General features: G+C 48.7%; 1 protein-coding gene across 6 annotated transcripts in view; it reads left to right on the top strand.

Moving 5' to 3' along the window:
- The window catches only part of SFMBT2 (Scm like with four mbt domains 2), a 178,145-nt gene extending 164,027 nt beyond the window's left edge, over positions 1-14,118 (top strand). For all 6 annotated transcript variants that reach the window (XM_086334810.1, XM_086334812.1, XM_086334807.1 and 3 more), the window contains 5 exons: positions 3,127-3,302; positions 4,419-4,585; positions 4,916-5,179; positions 6,025-6,153; positions 9,431-14,118. In XM_086334810.1, the coding sequence (XP_086190936.1) occupies positions 3,127-3,302; positions 4,419-4,585; positions 4,916-5,179; positions 6,025-6,153; positions 9,431-9,571 (877 nt within the window). In that variant the 3' untranslated portion in view covers positions 9,572-14,118. The remainder of the gene's footprint in view (positions 1-3,126; positions 3,303-4,418; positions 4,586-4,915; positions 5,180-6,024; positions 6,154-9,430) is intronic.
- The last annotated feature ends 6,298 nt before the right edge of the window (positions 14,119-20,416 follow it).

The raw sequence follows: 20,416 nt of genomic DNA, 5'->3' as shown, positions 1-20,416 counted from the left end.
GTGGCTCCGTCCTCCCCTCTGAGGACCATCTGACCCGAGACTCTGCTGTCCCCGCAGTGTCCTCCTGTGGCTCCCTCCTCCTCTCTGAGGACCATCTGACCCGAGACTCTGCTGTCCCCGCAGTGTCCTCCTGTGGCTCCCTCCTCCCCTCTGAGGACCATCTGACCCGAGACTCTGCTGTCCCCGCAGTGTCCTCCTGTGGCTCCCTCCTCCCCTCTGAGGACCATCTGACCCGAGACTCTGCTGTCCCCGCAGTGTCCTCCTGTGGCTCCCTCCTCCTCTCTGAGGACCATCTGACCCGAGACTCTGCTGTCCCCGCAGTGTCCTCCTGTGGCTCCCTCCTCCCCTCTGAGGACCATCTGACCCGAGACTCTGCTGTCCCCGCAGTGTCCTCCTGTGGCTCCCTCCTCCCCTCTGAGGACCATCTGACCCGAGACTCTGCTGTCCCTGCAGTGTCCTCCTGTGGCTCCCTCCTCCTCTCTGAGGACCATCTGACCCGAGACTCTGCTGTCCCCGCAGTGTCCTCCTGTGGCTCCCTCCTCCCCCGTCTGTTTCATTATCCTTGGACCTCATCACTTCCCCTCTGTGACCTTTTCCTCGTTCCCTTCTTCCTTCCAGGAGTGTTATTTGTGTCTGCTGCGGCCTGGCTGACGGTCTCATTCAACATTTCCCCATTTTTCTTCAGAGAACTTGTCGTATGTGCTTCAGAAACCTTATCTTCAGGTTTACAGCAGCCTTGCTGGGCACTGAATAAACTCCCAAGGCAAAGTGTTGTCCCTCTGGACTCCCACTGTGGGATAAAGTGAGAGGCTTTTGAGCTGCGGCCACATGCCCTTCCTAAAGAAGAATGTCACTGGCACACAGTTGTTGAGCCTTCAGAAGGACAGGAAGGAAAAAACAAGTTGACGTAAACTCAAAAGCAGCTTATCTATCCCATTTCTTAGTGAACCAGATCTAGGTTTTGAACACGAGATATCTAATTCACAAACTGCAGCAGTGACGATTTCATGTTATACTTTCCTTTGTAAAATTCCCCATGGTCCCTGCCGTGTTGTGAGGCTGACTGTTGGAGACACCTCCTCCTCTAGCCCAACTGAAGACGGTTCAACTTGATTTTTCAGCTTTACGATGTTGTGAAAGAGACACGCGTTCAGCTGAAACCATACTTGGACATGAGACTGTTGATCTTCCCCCGGCTTCTGTGCTGCCCTGCCCTCTGGGGCGGTGGGTGGAGGCCATGGCCCCCCATCAGCCACGAGACCACGAGGGTGAACAACCCAAACTCTTCCAACTGTCCTGGACACAGACAGCCCTTCTGTTTTTCACTTCTGTTGTCAGTTAATTACACATGATATTCAACACTTTATCATGAAATAGGCTTTATGTCAGATGGTCTTACCCAACCATAGGCTAATGTAAGTTTCCTGAGCATATTTACGATGGGCAGGTGAAGGTGTGAGGTTTGGTGCATTAGATGTACTATTAATGCATTGCATTTTCAATGTAGGCTATTTTCAACATAAAATGGTTTTATTGGGATATAACCTCCTATCAGAGGCTTCCCAGGTAGCCTGAGTGGTACAGAGAATCTACTTGCACTGCAGGAGTTCTTGGTTTGATCCCTGGGTCGGAAAGATCCCCTGGAGAAGGGAATGGCTCCCCACTCCGGTATTCTTGCCTGGAGAAGTCCCATGGACAGAGGAGCCTGATGGGCTACAGTCCATGAGGTTGTAAAGAGTCAGACACAACTGAGCTACTAGTACTAGCGGTAAAGAATCCACCTGCCAGTGCAGGAGACTGAAGAGACATGGGTTTGATCCCTGAATTGGGAAGATCCCCTGGAGAAGGAAATGGCAACCCACTCCAGTATTTTTGCCTGGGGAATCCCATGGACAGAGGAGCCTGGCGGGCTGCAGTCCATGGAATCACAGAGAGTCGGACACGACCGAGGGGCTGAACACAGTCCCCATCGTAAGTCAAGGAAGATCTGTACACAAGTGTGTAAAAGAGCAGTTGGGCCCTGCTAATGTGGAAACTGACAAGGCCGGCCTTCCCTGGTGGTTCTTTCTCTCTCGGGCAGTTTTTCCTAAAACTAACACAAGTGTTCTCAGCCAGTTACCACTCCGTGCATCTTTCCTGGAAAATCAATTATTCTTCAGGATTTCCTCTTAACAATTAGGGGGCATCAAACTCATCCCCATCAAGGGCAGAGTTTAATAGGCCCAGTTGTTTTGATGGGTCCTCATTTCAGTGGACTCTTAAGTTTAGTGAGATGTGAATTAAATGAAGACCTGGGATCTGTTGCCAACTGAGAAATTTATAATCATTTTGTACCAATGATAGTTTTAAAAACTGTATTGAAAGGTGACTCAAACCTCTTTCCAAGAACTTACCTTTTCAGCCAGGGTGATTTACAGCACTGTTAATCCTAAGCATTTGAATGAGGGCTGCAGGACCTATTTTTAAGACAGGAAGCCACCCAACCTGCTTTTCAGAAGATCTGGGTTCTAGTTTCGCGTTGGCGATTTTATGCGGTTTTTCTTGGGCAGGAGAAAGTTTTTGCTCAAGTCTTGAGCCATGAATGACACTGTTTGGATTCCAGAAGCATTCTGGAGGAGTGTTCAGTTACGTATACCCTGGTGAGAGTGGGCTTCCTTCGTGGTTCAGACTGTAAAGAATCTGCCTGCAGTGCAGGAGACCCGGGTTCGATCCCTGGGTCAGGAAGAGCTCCTGGAGAAGGGAATGGCTCCCCACTGCAGGATTCTTGGCCTGGAGAATCCCATGGACAGAGGAGCCTGGTGGGCTGCAGAGTCAGACATGACTGAGTGACTTTGACTTCACTCACTAGTGAGAATGCACCGAGTGGAAGCCTTTTTTTTTTCGGGATCCCGGGTTCTCTCTGGGTGTCAGTGACCATGCGTGTGGTCACCACGAACGTTGCCTGCGGCATTGGGCATTTCTTAAAAACGGTTCTGTGAGCTCATAAGGAACAATGAAAGCAGATGGAAGAGAAACCACACACAACCCACCCTGTTGTTAGTGAATGCGCTGCTTAGGAGTCCACTGTGTGGAAGAGACCTGAGCAAGCCCGTGGTCTCTTCATCACCTTTCCTTCTCTGTTTCCAGGTACAGAGGCAAAACGTACCGGGCTGTGGCCAAGATTGTCCGCACCTCCGACCAAGTAGCGGACTTCTGCCGCCGGGTGTGTGCCAAGCTCGAGTGCTGTCCAAATTTGTTCAGTCCTGTGCTGGTTTCTGAAAACTGCCCGGAGAACTGCTCTATTCACACCAAAACCAAATACAGTAAGTGGCAAGCGAAAGGGACAGCAACCTGGGTCTGCATTGTAGGGTGATGTAGTTGGTGGGCTGTGTTTCTTTTTTTTCCAGACCTTTCAAATAGCTTTTCATAGGAATAGTTGCAGGAGAATTCTTTAAGGTTTGTTTGGTAGATACTCGTGTGTTTCTCTCCTGGTGTAAGGAATGGGAGGGGGTATCTCTGGTTCTTTGGGGACCACAGTCCTGGACGAGCTGCACCATGGTTCTCTTTGGGTATCAGACACGAATGTATAAGTGTTTGTTCACTTACCCCGGGGGGTTTCTCGACAGTTTTTATAAATGCCATCTTCATGGACCTATTGGGAGGTACTGGAAATCGACAGTTTTGGTTGGTCATTTTGCATCCGAGGAAGTTGCAGTCTGGAGGCTGGTGACTTTCCTCTGCGGTACAGCAGCGTGGAGATGTGTGGACCCCCATCTGTCACCTGCGTGCGTTTGTTGTTTTCTTTCTGATGCCTCCAGCCGTTAGATAAAGCTTCCTTTGGTGCATTGGGTTCTTTTATGAGAGCTCCATACGGAACAGTTGAAGCTTCAGTTAATTGAGGAAGCGTTCTGGATGGTGATCATAATTGGAAACTGGATTGCAGTTGGTTTTAATTAGTTGATTAGACATTCAACATAAAATACATCGATACATATTATTGAAATTTGGTGAGAAATTTTCTAAGTAGCGCTCTAAGGGGGTAACACAGACATATAGCTCTGCTGTTGAATTCAGAAGTAAGGAAGAGTGTCCACTGAATGAGTAAAGAATAACAGGTAAGGAATACTGTTTGAAAAGGAAAAAGATGCCCCATTAATTTGGCCTGTGTGTTCACCACCAGTTCTGAGAGGCCCCACTCCTGCCCTTGATACCTGTGAACACAAGGGCATTGAGACAGGGTTCCTCCCTGTGAGCCGTTTTGTCAGAATTGCTCCCTGAGATGTGAACGGGATGTGAAGCTTCATCTCAAATGTTTCTATCTCTTTTTCACTTCCCCCTCCCTCTCCTTTCATTTTCCATCTCCCCTCCCTGCCTCTTCCTCCACATATGCCCCAGATGTAACCTTTTAACAACGATTTTAACCATCTCTCTTCCTGTAGCTTATTACTACGGGAAGAGAAGGAAGATCAGCAAGCCCCCGATTGGGGAAAGCCGCGTTGAGAGCGGACACCCTAAACCGGCCAGACGCAGGAAGCGACGAAAATCCATGTTTGTTCAGAAGAAGCGGAGGTCGTCCGCCGTGGACTTGGCCGCAGGCTCTGGAGAGGTACATCTGGCTCGGACGCTCCTGACGGTCAATCGGGAAGCAGGGCCACAGCTTCACTGCTGATGCCGAGGCAGTGGTTTGATGCTGAGTGGTGGGGATCATGAGCCAGTACCCTGTCTTACTTGTAGAACAGACTTAACACTGCAGCGTCTCTGGCAGACAGAGGTGCTACTGGGGCCCTGGGTGGGACCCCGGGGTCCGTCTCTTGGGCCTTCTTGGATAAACCTCTCCAGGAGGGCAGCACAGGTACCAGGCAGGAGAGGGTCCGGGGGGAGTTGCAGGCCCCCTCCTGCCTTCTCTGCCGATTCAGCGCACCTCCCATCCCCCTAGGAGAGTGAAGAGGAGGATGCAGACGCCATGGACGATGACTCTGGGAGTGAGGAGACCGGCTCTGAGATCCGTGATGACCAGACAGACACGTCCTCGGCCGAGGTGCCCTCCACTCGGCCCCGGAGGGCCGTGACCCTGCGGAGCAGCGTGGAGGCCGAGCGCCGGGCCCCTGTGGAGAGGACACGCAGGGCCCGGAGGGCGCCGGCCACCCCCCAGGCCGAAGGAGCCCCCCAGAGCCCGGCTGCCAGCCAGGAGGCAGCAGAGGTGAAGCGTGGGTCACATGGAGTGGCTTGTCTGGGGTCCCCAGTGGGGACAGCTCCGGGTGCACTTGGGCCCCTAGTTTAAGATAAATCTCTAGCAGCTGCTCCCACTGAGTTCCTGAATCAGGCCCAGAAATCCTGGTGACTCCGCATCCAATGAAGGGGGCAGTGAGCCTCAGGATGGGGTTCTGGGGAAGACTTCAGAGCCACAGGGACTTCTGTCAAGGGAACAGAGAGCAAGTCCTCACGGTTTCATTAAACCCTGGGCTTTCCCTCCTTAGGAGACCTTAGGATGCTATAAAATGTGTAATCAGGCCGTCAGATCTCCCCTGAACCCACGTGTTACAGTCAGCTGGCAGGTCGCTGGCACCAGCATCACACACATCCACGGGGGCAGAGCAGCCTCTCGGACCATCACCGGCTCCTGCCACTTCTTTTCCATCAGGGATGGAGCCAGTGACGAGCTGGCCTCAGACTTCCTGAGCATGGGAGTCACTGTCACCATCGCCATGGCTTCTTTTCCTTTTTTTAATTACCTCTAAAGTGAACTCTAGGAGTTGGTGATGGACAGGGAAGCCTGGCGTGCTGCGATTCATGGGGTCACAAAGAGTTGGACACGACTGAGCAACTGAACTGAACTGAAAGACGCACAAGCCTTAGGAGCAAAGTCACAGCCCAGACGAGTTGCTTAGCGCCTCCCTGGACACTGGCTGTATCTGTGTCTGCCCGGGTGCCCAGTGAGGAGGCCGCGTGCGGTCCAGGAAGTCCGGATGCAGCCCGCTGGGTTCAGAGAGTGTCCCACCATCTGGGAAGCAATGAAAAGACCTCTCGCTTCCCTTCTGTCTGCAGGATGTGAAGCAGGAGGAGGAGGAAAGGTTGGTCTTGGAGAGCAACCCGCTGGAGTGGTCGGTGACGGATGTGGTGAGGTTCATCAAGCTGACGGACTGCGCGCCTCTGGCCAAAATATTTCAGGAGCAGGTACGGGCTTCTGTCCTGAGTCTTCTGTGTCAGCTGGCTTGGAGTCAGCCACACCAGGGGGAAGGGCATCACTGGGGGCAGGAGAGCAGGAAGCTCAGGCTCCTCAGATGCTCCCACCAGCACCCCGTTGGGGCTCTGACATCTGATGGAGATGACATCTCGGGTTTCCCTTGGGCGTTCTCGGATACCCTTTGGTGGGGGAGAGGGGGCGCTGCGGGGGTGGTCTTAGGCGGCCTGGCCGGGCTGGTGGTCAGTGCTCCCGGCTTTGCCTTTGCTGGTGGGTTGGGGACGCTCTGTCCCCCAGTCGAACAGTTGTCATCTGAGAGGCTTCTGTCTTCCCAGCTCCACCTACCAGGAGAGAGAGCAGAGGCTTTGGGTGGGTCGCTTCATTGGTGCCCGTTGGCACTTCTGGGCTGCCCGCTTGTTGAGTAGTAAAGTCATAGGACACGAGTTTGAGCAAACTTCAGGAGATGGTGGAGGACAGGGAAGCCTGCCCTGCTGCAGTCCACGGGGTCGCAGAGAGTTGGACACGACTGAGTGAACAGCAACGATGATAAAGTCACAGGAGGGCAGCAGACAAACAGAAGCCTGAAGCTCTGGCCACCATGTTACATCTGGGGTCCCACGTCCCTGGCTGGTCTTCCTCTCTCCGCCCTCCCGAGACTTCCTGTGTTTGTCTTATTTGTCACCCCCAGGCTTTCAGGAAAAATAGAGAAAAGTCTACTTGATCTTCCCAGAGGCAGAAGCCCTCAGGCCACTGCGTTTTACTGAACACTGCTTTCCTCAGTGTCCTTCAGCAGTGTTGATTCCTTTCCTAAATATCTGGTAGTAAGCAAGGAAGTGAAAACAAAGCTGATTTGAGGAAAAGGCTAAAATATTGCTTATCCTGAGTCGTCCTTCATTAGACTTCAATCCCAGTTTATAGTAAAATGTCAGAAAGTTTCGTGCCTTCCCAAGTTAAGACGTCTAAAACATTCCTGACCCTTGGCCACTCTTAGGATCAACAAGGCGCATCTTCGCACGTCACTGAGAGACTTGGCCTTGTGTCCCTATTTATTTCTCTTATAGAGAGAAAAATAGGTAGAATTCAGTTGATTGCAGCCTTACTTCTATTTAACTTCTACGTTAGGCCATTTCCTCTGTCACAGTAGAAGGCTGTTGTTCGTGGGGCTGCCTGAGGTGTTTTGTTCAGTCAGACCTTCAATTACTAATTTGTTCTTTCATCTTTGAGCCCAAATGCCACAGCTCTGATTTGATGAGGCCTCCAGGGGGTCACTTCAGGTGTCGGATGAGTTTTAGGTGAACAAGGAGAAGCTGGGGCTTTAACCTCTGTGAGAATTCACAGCACATGGAATCACAGCCACACGCCTTCCCTCCCCTGATTCTGAGCGGTAAATTCAGAGACTGTCATCATCACCAGGAGCTTTTACAAAAATTACAAGTTTCCTGTTAACAAAATATATGCTTTTTAATTCTGAAATGTTACAGCAGCTGCTTAAAAAACTTACTCTGTAATTTCATGCTGCAAACATGTACATTATATAGGAAACTGCCACACATCTATAAAAACACAAAACTCCTAAAATTTTGCCAGTCACTCACCTTTTGTGAATCAGAGCCATGCAGTAAGCAAACTGCCCAAATTCCTTCTCCATTTCTGCTCACCCTCCAGATTCTTTCTTTATCATTTGCTTTCCCCATCTTGGGACTTTCATGTTCACCGTGGCCAGTTCTGCCCATTCGTTCTTGGCGCGTGTTCAGTGAGCCCGTTACGTGCCAGCAGGAACTGCTCTGGGTGCTGAGGGTGGAGCAGGGGCAGCAGGGACCCCGCGCCCTGCCTGGCTCGCTGCTTTGACAGACAGTTCAGCACGAGGCAGTCCCTGGCCCCCCAGCATCTCCGGCTCTGGGGACCTTTGTCATCTGTGCCCTGGGTGGCTCCTTGCACAGGTGTGTCTGTTCCCAGGCTGCAGGAGAAAGCCCGTCTCACTCGTTTTGTGTTTCTTGTAACTTCTCTGGGGGCCGACATACAACTAGTTCTATATATATTTTGTCTGAATCTTAGCCACCTCATGGACTGTACACCACGAGGCTCCTCTGTCCACGGCGGTTCTCCAGGCAAGAATACTGGAGTGAGTTGCCATGCCCTCCTCCAGGGGATCTTCCCGACCCAGGAATCGAACCCAGGTCTCCTGCATTGCAGGAGGATTCTTTTACCAGCAGAGCTACCAGGAAAGCCAAAAGGCTTATAGCCCCTCCCCCAAAATTAATTTATGAATTTAGGGTATTTTTTTTTTGCTTTAGAGGTTTACAGAACAGCTAAATAAGCCATCAGTTTAAGAACAAACGCTGCCTTTGTGAAACTCCCTGACCCCTGCTGAGGTGCCTGCCTGCATCAGTGCTGGGGCTCCTGGCAGCCCCGGGGTGCCTGCTTCTCCAGCTGGCAGGAGCCCAGGGTGTCTGCTCCTGCCCACCACAACCTCTGTCGTTACCTTGGGCCTGCAGGCTCTCGGACCCTCACCCATTTCCTCCGAATGTGAAGGCTGGGTGCCCTGGAAGGGGTTGCAATGACACTCAGTAACCCAAACAACATCCAGATAAATAAACGCAGTCCTTACAGGAAGCAAGCTGGTCAAGAGGCAGAGCTGCCTGATGGGGGTGGCCCTAAAGCCTCAGGCTGAGCCTCCTTGCTCTTCTTTCTACAGTGACTATGCTTCACCCATCATTGAGTGAATCTCTCCATTGTGGGGCCCTGTGTATGGATGTAGAAAGCTAAATAAGACAGGCCTCAGGCATTATTCTGGGTGACGCAGGTTACAGATGTGAGGGTGTGTGTGCACACACGTGTCCAAGTGCGTGTGTGCTCCTGCGGAGGATCGCGTTGTGGTTAAGGTCATCTCTCCCCGCCTGGTGGGAACTGTCAGGGCTGGTCTCCTGTTGGTAGAGACCCCTTTCCAAGGCTCTGAGAGTCATAGCAAAGCAGCGGGGGGACACCACAGCCCAAGAAGGGCTGGACCCTGGGACAGCCCAGTCCAGCCCTCCGTCCCTTCCAGTCCAGGATGGTGAATCTCACCAGTGTTCTCTTAGTAGAAAGGTTTTCTCAACAAGGGGTTAGGCAGCCATCAAGCCAAATCACCATCTTGGCCAGCGCTCACCAGGTTCGGAGGGGACGAGAGCACCCGTCCTGCCCTGGGCTGGGAATGAAGCCCGCCGTGGCCCAGGCACCCCATTGAGTCCTGTCTCGTCTGTCTCAGCTCTAACCCACTCTCTCTCCCTGCAGGACATCGATGGGCAGGCGCTGCTATTGCTGACACTCCCCACGGTGCAGGAGTGCATGGAGCTGAAGCTGGGTCCTGCCATCAAGCTCTGCCACCAGATTGAGCGGGTCAAGGTGGCCTTCTACGCTCAGTACGCCAACTGACCCCGCCCGCTCCCAGGCTGCCCGCCAGCCCGGCGAATGCCGCGTCTTGGGTCTCAGGAGGTTTCCCGGACTGGAACTTCCGTTTTCAAACCCAGACGTGTGTGATGGTGCGTCCAACAGGTGTCCACACGAGGGCCTCCTCCGCCCACCAGCCTGCTCGACGTTTCCGTGTTTGCAGAGCACCCGAGCCCACAGCAGTGGCCCTGCAGGGTGTGAGTTACTGCTCACACCCCACGGGTGTGGACCTGCATCTCTATAGACCACACCCCGTCTTTCTCCCGCCCCAAACCAGGCAGCTTCCCAAGCCAAGGCCCATGCTTCATAAACCCAGGCGCAGGTGATGTCTTTTCCGCCGTGAGCCGGGAGAAGGTCTCCGGTGACTCCACTGTCGTTGTATCCCAAGTGCCTCCATAGGTGCTGCTTTCAGGTCGCCGTGCGCGGCTGTCGCCACCACATGTTTGGTCTGGTGGCGGCTCATTTCTCACGCGCGGCTCTGGGCGAAGTTTTGGATGACAGCGGAACAGGGACTCCGCCTGTTGGGCAGTGAAGGAAGAAGGAGCATGTCACGGTGGGGCGGTGGGCGTCCAGGGAGCCTTCAGGGAGGAGGCATGCTTGCCATCCTATATGGAACCTTCAAGGTCCCCCACGTTCTGAATAACTGCGACCACATGGGAGAGGGGCATCTTGCCTTGTGCATTGAAGGCAGAGCTTCGTTCCGGAGAGCAAGGCCGGGGGAAACGGGGGCAAGCTGCTGACACACCGGCTCCTCCCCTGAGAGGGATCACTGCCCCGGGTCTCCCTGGGAGGTCCCCTCTGAGCCCCAGCTTGGTCACCCCCGCAGAGGCATGCGTGCCCCTGGGTCAGCCAGGGACTGACCCCGTCATCTGGGCTGACGTTGAATCACCCTGGACCTCCTTCCGGTAAAGCGACAGGTGTGAACTCTTATGATATGGCGGGGACATGGGTCCCCTTGTCCCCAGCCTGCTCCTGCTGTCAGATGAGAGTCTGGATTGGCCAGAATGAGACAAAGAGAGTGACCGTGTAATGCCTGCAGCCCACCCTGCCTCTGGTTTACTTAGGATGTCCCTTGGCAGTTTTCATTAAGTGGGTCTCGTCGTTTATAGAAAGATCATGACTCCAGGAGCCAGCTGGTCTCTGGAACCAGGCACTTGTCCACATGCACCCTGCAAGGAGCTGTTATATTTTTTTCAGTCCCAAACGGACCATTGTCTTCTGTGCTGGTTGTTGCTCAAATGCCTTTTTAAACTTGTGTGCGGAAGCTCAGCCTCCACGTTGCCCAGGAGAAGCAGGGGTGCACAGCCTTCTCTTCCTTTATTACCTTGACCTTTTCTCTTTGATGAGAGTGTCAACAGTTTCAGGAATAACGTCCTGGGTGGGCTGATGAGCTGCTTACATTTCTGCAACATCATGAAGGCCCGGCATCCTGTCAGATCTTGAGAGGCTCAATCACGGAGGCTAAACTTTTGTTGTCATCTGTCACCATTACTGATGAAAAGGGGAAACACGCATTTAGTGGTTGAGGCTGTCGTCTCCCCCATGACTGAGCCTAAGGCAGGTTTAAACATTTGGCGGTGGACTTGCCTGGGCACCTCAGCCGGGAGCCCCATCTTCTCGGCCCACGAACGCGGGCAGTTCCATGGGGAGTCAGGCCTGGCCTGTGGTTTGATTTTTCTTCTCTGAGCTCAAGTTTCCATCCCTTCTCTGTTCTTCACCTCTTGTCTCCTCAGCCGTGGGGCTTTTGTCCAGCTCTGTCGGCCGCTTGAGAAGGGCCTCCTTGTAAGGTCTTGGGTGTTTTCCTGCCTCGGACACGCTTGTGATCCTCACTGTGGCCTTTTCTAGCTGAGCTCTTCCCATTGCACATGGGGTGCAAATGAAGGAGGGGACACTCTTTCAAATGAGTGTCACCTTCTCGTGCCCTCCCTGAACGGCACTGGGGTGGGTTGCTCTGGAGTAAGGTGCTCTCTGGTGCCCGTGGCAGGGGTAAGCCCTGGAGCCCACCCAGAGGCCTCCCACCTGGCAGCCGAGGAAGACACCCTACTGGCACTGGGGATGCGGCCTCTTCCCGAGGGGCCAGGTGCGCAGAGCCTGCCTCGTCCTCGGTCTCTTTGAGAGCTCAGTGCTGTCAACCCGCGTGCCTGGTGAGGTGCTGGCTGTGCCAGGCCAGGGCAGGTTCAGCTGCAGCTTGGGGCCATCGGGGCACTCTCAGCCCGCCCTGCTAGGAGCCGGAAGACTCTTCAGGGTCAAGAAGATGTTTTTTTGGTTCTGAGTGCTGCCCACGCCCCCTCCGGCTCGATTCTCTGGGAAGTCCCTGCTGGCTCTTTGCCCCTTCAAGTCAGCAGGACTTGAGCTTCAGAGTGTCACGTGGCGTTCATGTCTCTGTAGGGTTCACCGCTCACCAGCTTCCGTCTCAGAGAAACGGCCAGTTTTCGAGGGACGTTTGCCTGTTGTGACTGTGTCATTACTGTGTTTTTGTCCCTCGTGGCGGGAAGAGTTCATCTCACATCTGTAGCTGCCAGCGAACCACGGCCCCTAGGATAAACGCTTGTTGGTTGAAGTGCTCCACAGCGATGCCCCCACCCCTCCTCATCCCCAGATGCTGCCATGTCCCTGCGGTCTCCCAGAAGACGCTTTGGGACCAGAGTCCTCTCCTGTGTGCGCCACACTGCTTGGTCCCGTCAGGAACTGCCTGAGATGAGACGCTCCAGTCTGTGCAGTGTACCACCTCATCTCGAAGGCTGAGAGTCCATCAGTCAGTCCCACTCTAAAGCTAAGGACGCTTCCGTCAACCTCTGACCTCTTGACTGTTTGTGTCCTGTGTTAGGAAAATCTCTTATCCACAAAAATGTAAACCTAGAAAGAGTAAGGAAGGCATGACCCCCATTTACAGAAGAACTCATTTTTTGCTTACCAAAAAAAAAGCAAAAACCCAGTTTCCTTCACCACAAAGTTGCATAGTATGGAGAAATCCGTCACTTATAAAATTAGGTTCATTTGATCAAAGTTTGACTCACAGTTTGTGCTGTACAGCTGTTAGGTTGCCTTGTTTTATTTGATCATATTTGAACCATGATTGCCTGTGTTTGATCTGTTTCTCAATGAATTAGAATGACTCAGACCTTTCACACTGGCCCCTCTGGCCCACACGACAGTCTCTGGAAGGTTGGTTTTAATCAGCCTTTGAAGGTTGGTCTCAGTTTCCTTAATTTGTGTCCGAGAATCTGGAGTGTTGTTATCAGGCGAGTTCTGAGACTTGCTTTTTATCTCAAACCAAATGTCCCTCTCTAAGGACGTCTCTCCCTTCATTTTGGAAGCATTAGAAGTTTCATACTTCTTTTGTCAAACACCCATTTGTGTTTATTTCTGTAGATAAAACTGTAGAAACAGTTGCGTTAAATAGAGTCTTTGTGGCTTGAGCACTACTGTTGCTCTTTTGGTGAATCTGGGCTCCAAGTCCTGCTCTATCCTTTGTCTTTAGAAAACTGAGACCAAAGGTACAGTTTTTTGAAGGGAAAACTAGTAAATTTTCAGGTATCTAGTTTTTAAGGAAAAAACAGTTGTTAGGGAGACATACATACGGTTTATGAAATAACTAAGTAGCAAGAGAAGCTCCATTGGCAACGATTACAGTGTCGTGATTCTTTTTCTTCCCTCTCTTGTTCTTTTCCGTTTAAGACTTCTCTGGAAATTGCTTTACTCCTTCCAGCTGGGTTGAGTTTTCACATTGGGCATTTATGTTGCGCAATTCTCATAGCTTTTATCACTAGGGTTGATTTGAGGATCCTGAACCCAAGGCAACAGTATCCATCTGTGCTATTTTTGACCCACTGAATTCACCTAAAAATTCTTAAGTGCTGACACGGTGCTGCCTTGGGTTTTGGTTAAGAAAAGCGTCTCTGATTTAGAGGGTCGGTAATAACACAGTCTCTTGAGCGGCAGACTTTCTGTCTTACTGGTTTTATTTTAAAAATGGCTAGGATTGGGTACCAGTGAGGACCAGTAGGTCAGTAGCTGCATCGCCAGACAGATCGGGTGCTTCATGTGGACCCGATGTGTTGAAGAAAAAGTTCTAATCGGCATTTGCTGAAAATCACTTTACAGTGGGAGATTGAAAACAAAAAATGTTTTAAATGACAGAAAAAAAAAAGATCATCTCATTTGTTGTTCAGAATGGGAGCCTGCATGAGGTCTAGAAGCATAAACTACCCCTAGTCGTGACCGTCGAAAGCTGTTTTACTGCTCTGCATTCTGGTTTGAATAGTTTGTATTGGAACTTGATTCATATCTTGTGTCTGTTTTGGTGCATAGAAGAGAAAAGTTGGTGGTGTTTTTACTTTTGAAATTTGCAGGACAAAAGGGCATGTCATTGATTTGCTGTAAGATTATATTCTGTATATATGTTTTCATGTAAATAAATGAAAATCTATATCAGAGTTATATTTTAATTTTTATTCTAAATGAAAAAAAAAACCCCTTTTTACTTGAAAAAATTGTAAGCCACATTGTTAATAAAGTAAGAATAAATTCTATGGTTTTGTTTGTGTCTTTATCTGGAAAGTTACTAAATATTATTTTTAAGGTTTGAGTTAAGATTATCTCATGTTCTATTTCCCACCATGCACTGAAGCAAATGTTTATAGGGTTTTAGTAACCGTGGCTCTCAAAATCCTACTTTTCAAGGTCACCTGCTTGTTCTGGATATTTTTACTCAGGAACTTGTGTTAATTCTTTTTATTAAAACATTATATCCTCACACGATCGTCTCCAGCCTTCCCATTTTCCACTGTTTCGGTTATTTTATGATCACCTCGTGCGTTAGTAGGAACGCTGCTTTATGACCATGAGAGTGATAAGTAAGCAGCTAGGTTTAAATTTTTCACTGCCCTTCAGTGACACAAATAGGTACAAGCATCCAGATTGGAAGAAGAAGAGATTTTTGCACAGATCCTGGGGTCTCTGTCTCCAGGTTAGAATGTCCCTTCTCCTCCCCTACCACTGCCTGGGCAGCATCACTGAGGGATACATAAGGTGAGGGGACAAGAGACCTTTAGGGAACGGAGGTGGGGGAGTGCCGAGCAATTTCTGCTTCCGACCACAAACTGTCTCCAGCATCTTGTTGTTTAATTGCTTAGTCATGTCTGACTCTTTGCAACCCCACGAACTGCGGCATGCGAGGCTTCCCTGTCCTTCGTTATCTCCCGGAGTTTGTTCAGACTCATGTCTTTGATGTACTCCTTTCCCAATTTTGAATCAGTCCATTGTTCCATGTCCAGTTCTAACTGTTCAGCATCTTTGCTTTACATGTATTCTTTTAGCCTGCTGGCAATCAAATTCTGCATATAGAATTTTTTTATTTTGCTTTTAATTATGGGAGCTTTTGCTCTTAGTAAAGATTTAATAGCATATGGTTCATTTCCCCAAAATTCTAGCAGCATCTAGGTCAGGATTATATGGCTGAGTACAAACAATTGCATTTCTATTTGTGATTTAGATGTTTGATGACAAGCTTACAGATCAAATATATAATAAGGGAAGCCAAACACTTTTCCAGATGTCTAAACTGAATGAATTAATGCAAAAAAAAAATGTGCATTTTCCTCCATTTTGCCACCAAAAGCCTACTTCTAATTCATCACCATGTCACACTGCTGTTCACAACTCCCAGTCTGCTAGAAGCTGTTTTCCCTTTGAACTGGTTTTTGGTGCTGCTACTATTTTATTCCAAGTCCTAGTGGTAAAGAACTCGCCTGCCAATGCAGGAGGTGTAAGAGACTGAGATCCCTGGGTTGAGAAGTTCCCCTGGAGTAGGAAATAGTAACTCACCCCAGTATTGTGGCCTGGAGAATCCCTTGGACAGTCCATAGGATCGCACAGAGTCGGACATGACTCAAGCAACTCAGCATACATGCCCGTGGGACAGTATCCTGCCTAAGGAGGATGCAAAGACTACATTAAAAATACTGTTTATATGGACTTGACCTTGAGTGACTGCAGGATGAAGACTGGATGTTTAATGGCAGGTGGAAAAAATACCGCATCAAGATAACGCCCCTCCCCAGGTTCGGTTCCTCCGCTTCTCCCAGGCTTGCTGTCCCATGTGGATAAACCCAGCCTCTGCTGCTGCTACTGTACCAGTTGTCGTGGCTGCCTCTGGGGTGAGGGTTGTCATGATGGCAAGCCCTCTGGTGCTCAGGGTCCATTGCCCCAGACCCATCAAAGCTTTCATTCCTGGACCCAGCTGAAGTGCGGGAACGGGGACTGGGGCTGCTTCAGATGATGGGACCTGGACGTGCTCAGAGTTCAGGTTCACGGGCGAATGGTGGTCCATAAGAGACAGGACGTAGCCAGCAAGGAGACTCCCCTCCCGCCCTCCCCCAGGTGGACTTTGCCGCATCTGGTGGTCTAGGGACATCCCTCGTGTCTGAACAACGACCCCTGCTCTCATGAGACCATGGCCAGCTCCTTAATGCACGGATCTGCACTGAGTTTTTTTCCTTCCCGCAGTTTGGGAATCCACCCATAAAGCCTCAGTTTGTAAGCTTATCTTCCAGATCTGTTTTCTAGGGAACAAGCCTGAGACAGGAGGCAGCTATTATTACACTTGCACAACCAATGTGCAAATAATAAAGACAAAATATGCTCCTATAATCCAGCCCAGGCAGCCTACCAGCCTGGTGTAATTGGGACTGTTCGTAACATGAACCCTCTCGGAATGACTTTACGACATGGGTTGAAAGTTTAAATTGAAAATGTTCTTTCTGGTTATTAAAGTAATATGTGTGCATTAAACAAAATTTGGAAAATAAAGGACAGTTATTAAATTGCCCTGTTATCTCACTCTGTCCAATTACCAGTTTATCGTGTTTCCATGTGTATTTATAACACAATCTTGAAACCCAGTTGTTCATACCATTTAGAAAACTCCCACAAGCTATTATTTTGTAATCATGTTCTCTGGGGGTGGAGTTAAATATCTTATCTAGCTGATATTTTTAATGTTTTGATAAATGTTTAAATAATTCAACATAGCAAATGTTTTTGTACCATCCACCCAGCTTCTAGAATTACTACCATTTTGCCATATCTGCTTCAGATTTATGTATTTTATAAAATCCTACGGATAGAGTTGAAAGCCCCTTTATCACCTCTGTTTCCCTCTCATATCCCAGAAGTAACCACAATTCCAATTTTTCCATTCCTGGGCACAGTGTTTTTCTTATTACTGCACATTAATATGGCCATAGTCATGCACACCACTGCTTTGTGAGTTTTCAACACTTTAGTGTTATCATGCTTCTTGCATCCTATTGCAATTTACTTTTTGTCCACTGTTACATTTATGAAATGTGTGTGTGTTAATATATCTAATTCATTTTCAGTGTGTCATAAATTCCACTGGCTATATGGTGATTAGCTTATCCTTTCTCCTATTGGTGAACATTTACATTCTCAGTTCTTTTGCTGTCTCCAAGAATTCTGCCATGAAGCTTTCATACAATTCTTCTTATGCACACATGTCGCAGAGTCTCTAAAGAATGGCTCCAAAACTAAAGTGGATGAGAGCTTTCCTTGCTCCAAGTCCTTATCTGTACCTGGGAGGGTTTCATTCTTGCCCATCTGATGAGTTTGGAAATAGTTTCGATTGGCATAGCTCAGTTCATTACTAGTGGTTAACTAGTAAAGTTGGACATCTTTCCATATGCTTATTGGCCAGTTCAGTAGCTCAGTTGCGTCTAATTCTTTGCAACCCCATGGACTCCAGCACGCCAGGCTTCCCTGTCCATCACCAACTCCTGGAGCTTACTCAAACTCATGTCCATTGAATCGGTGATGCCATCCAACCATCTCATCCTCTGTCGTCCCCTTTCCTCCTGCCTTCAATCTTTCCCAGCATCAGAGTCTTTTCCAGTGGGTCAGTTCTTCGCATCAGGTGGCCAAAGTATTGGAGTTTCAGCTTCAGCATCAGTCCTCCCAATGAATATTCAGGACTGATTTCCTTTAGGATTGCTTATTGGCCATTTATGTTTTTTCTTTTGTGAATGCCTGCTTACCACCTGCACCCGGTGGCTCTCCCTCTCCCTCCTTCCCTCCTCTCTCTGATTTATTCTACAAAGGTTTTAAAAAGTAACTTCATAATGTTAACCCTGTATCAATTCCCTGTGTTGCAAGTGCCTTCTTCCACCCCATTTTTGTTCTTTTCCTTCCTTTTGTCCTTGGCGATCCAGGAAGGTTTTAATCTAAATGCCCTTCTTTCTATCACGCCTTTCTTTCATGATTCTTACTTTTATTCTCTTAAAGACATTAAGGTGGTTCCTTTTTAAAGTTAGTATGTTTTCCTTTTTCCAATCTCCTTTTGGGGTGGGGCTTGGTATGTCCAGTGTTATCCAAACACTCTTGCCCTATGAGAGTTTTCTGTGCTGCGCATCCTCACTCGTGCTTGGCTATGTTTTTAATAATCGCCAGTCTGATGGGTGTGGAAAGGGAATGGTGATGCGAAGAGTAAGGTAGTTAAATTATCCTTTTCTAACTGCCCGGGAACTTATGCTTTCTCCACTCACCTGCCACACCCCCTGGGTCATAGTTCAAGTTTACAGGTATGTGTCTTTACCTTTTCTGGTCAGTGGAGATCTTCATCTTATTTTGAGTTCAGCCAGGATTTTCTGTAAAGAATCCGCCTGCACTGCAGGAGACGTGGATTTGCTCCCCAGGTTGGGAAGATTCGCTGGAGGAGGGCATGGTGACCCACACCAGTATTCTTGCCTGGAGAATCCCATGAACAGAGGAGCCTGGTGGGCTATAGTCCATGGGGTCACAAAGAGTCAGACATGACTGAAGCGACAACTGAGGCATGCACAATTTTCTATTTTATCTGTCTTTTGTTCTATATTTTGAACAGAGGGTGTGTGTTCAAGTTTTAACTTCCAGAGCCATCTTGACTAAAACTTTGTCTAATATCACCTTTCAAAAAAATTCTTCCAAGCAGCAGGTGGTATTAGAGCATGTTCTGAGAAGGAAGCTAATTTTTGCATTATTCAGACTATTTAGAAATGAGATCTTTAGCCCATATGAAAATTCATATGGGGTTCATTTAAGTTACAATTCCCAAAACACTCAGCTAGTTGACATTTCTAAATGTCTCTTCTGCATAGTTTAGCTCCTAGTAAAACCCCAGTTTGCTACAAATCATTTGAAAAAACTGCTTTACATGTTATCCCCTGTGACTTTTTTGTCATAAATCCCTGTGGCTGAAAGATGTGAAACTGAAGTGGTGTTAAATCCAAGAGTATTCTGTTCTGTTCTAGACCACACGCTAATAGTGCTTTTATTTGCCACAATTTGAGCAAAGCGATCTCCTCTCTCACTGTTGGCATAAAGGATTAAGTATGGACATGGTCAAATACAGCTGTTGGTGTTACCGGATACCTATTAACTGATCAACCTGAGACAGAGTATCCTTAATATGTAAATAGGCTGATTGATGCTGTCCCAACAATTCATGTGAATGAGCAGAAATGGAAACATTTTATGATATATTGAACCATATATGAAGCTAATCACTCATGAGAAATTTAAGAAGACATGAATTCATGTAACAAAAATATTCCATACCTACTAAGTGGATGTACTGTGCTTAGCCCATTAGGAAAAAGAACAGCCCTGTGTTAGTTGCTCTTTAAAGGGCAGAAGCCACCTAAACAGTGGGTAGACCACATCCGGAAATCCCTGTCAAGGAAAACGGAGCTGATGTGTGTACAATGGGGGTTTAGGCTGAATCTAAGGAGAGAAGCGATATTTATACTACTTCCAGATTCCTGTACAAGGTCCTAGTGTTTCTTTTTTTTTTTTTTTTAAGGTCCTAGTGTTTCTTACTAGCTGCAAAGTGGGATTGAAACTCTAATGCCCACAGGGTCAGCAGAACAGAAGACTCCAAGGAGCTGGTGGGCAGCTGGGAACCAGAGCAGGGCATCTGTCCTCTTAGCTGCAGAGACTGGAGACCAGTGGCTGCCTTATCTTCTCTTTTTCCCAGGGGAACCAGAAATCCAGAGTTTTACATGAAATCTTAAATTGTTCGAGGCTGGCATTAAATTCAAATGCTTTCAGAATCATGATGCCCCATAAATCATAGACTTCTAGGTCTCCTGAACTTTGACCTCTGTATTGTCAACATTGTGAAGTCGTGGTTTGTACTGGAGATCCTTCTTTGAGGCCAGGAGGGGACCAACCATTCCAGTTTGCCTGGGATGGAGGAATGTCTAGGCAACTGTCCTGGGTAGACTGGGACAGCTGATTCCTGGTAGTCAGTCTGGACGTAACTCCAAACAGGAAGTCCTGGTGACCACAGGGATCATGTCTTTCATCTCCTACCTCTGAAAATAATCATTTACCATATGTTATCTTCTAATTGCTTCCAGTGGGAGGCTGAGCCTATAGCTTCCTCCCCCCTCCCCATGTCTGGAAGTAGAAGTTAATATTCTTAATCATTATGAGTCTAATTTTTTCTTCTATGAATAAAGATGTGGAGCCAAATCTCAAACTATTGTAAAGATTAAGAGATTATCTGTATAAATGTTTGAAAATAAAATGTTAGATAACATTTTCCTACTTATAACAGCTTTGCTGCTGCTAAGTTGCTTCAGTCGTGTCCGACTCTGTGCGACCCATAGACAGCAGCCCACCAGGCTCCCCCGTCCCTGGGATTCTCCAGGCAAGAACACTGGAGTGGGTTGCTATTTTCTTCTCCAATGCATGATAGTGAAAAGTGAGAGTGAAGTCATTCAGTCATGTCGGACTCCTAGCGACCCCATGGACTGCAGCCCACCAGGCCCC

This window comes from Bos grunniens, chromosome 13 (assembly GCF_055505025.1).
Source record: "Bos grunniens cultivar Pamir isolate PY7600 chromosome 13, Bosgru_T2T1.0, whole genome shotgun sequence".
NCBI classification, from domain to species: Eukaryota; Metazoa; Chordata; class Mammalia; order Artiodactyla; family Bovidae; genus Bos; species Bos grunniens.
Note: the sequence above shows the minus strand (reverse complement) of the source record. Positions and strands in the feature narration are given on the sequence as shown.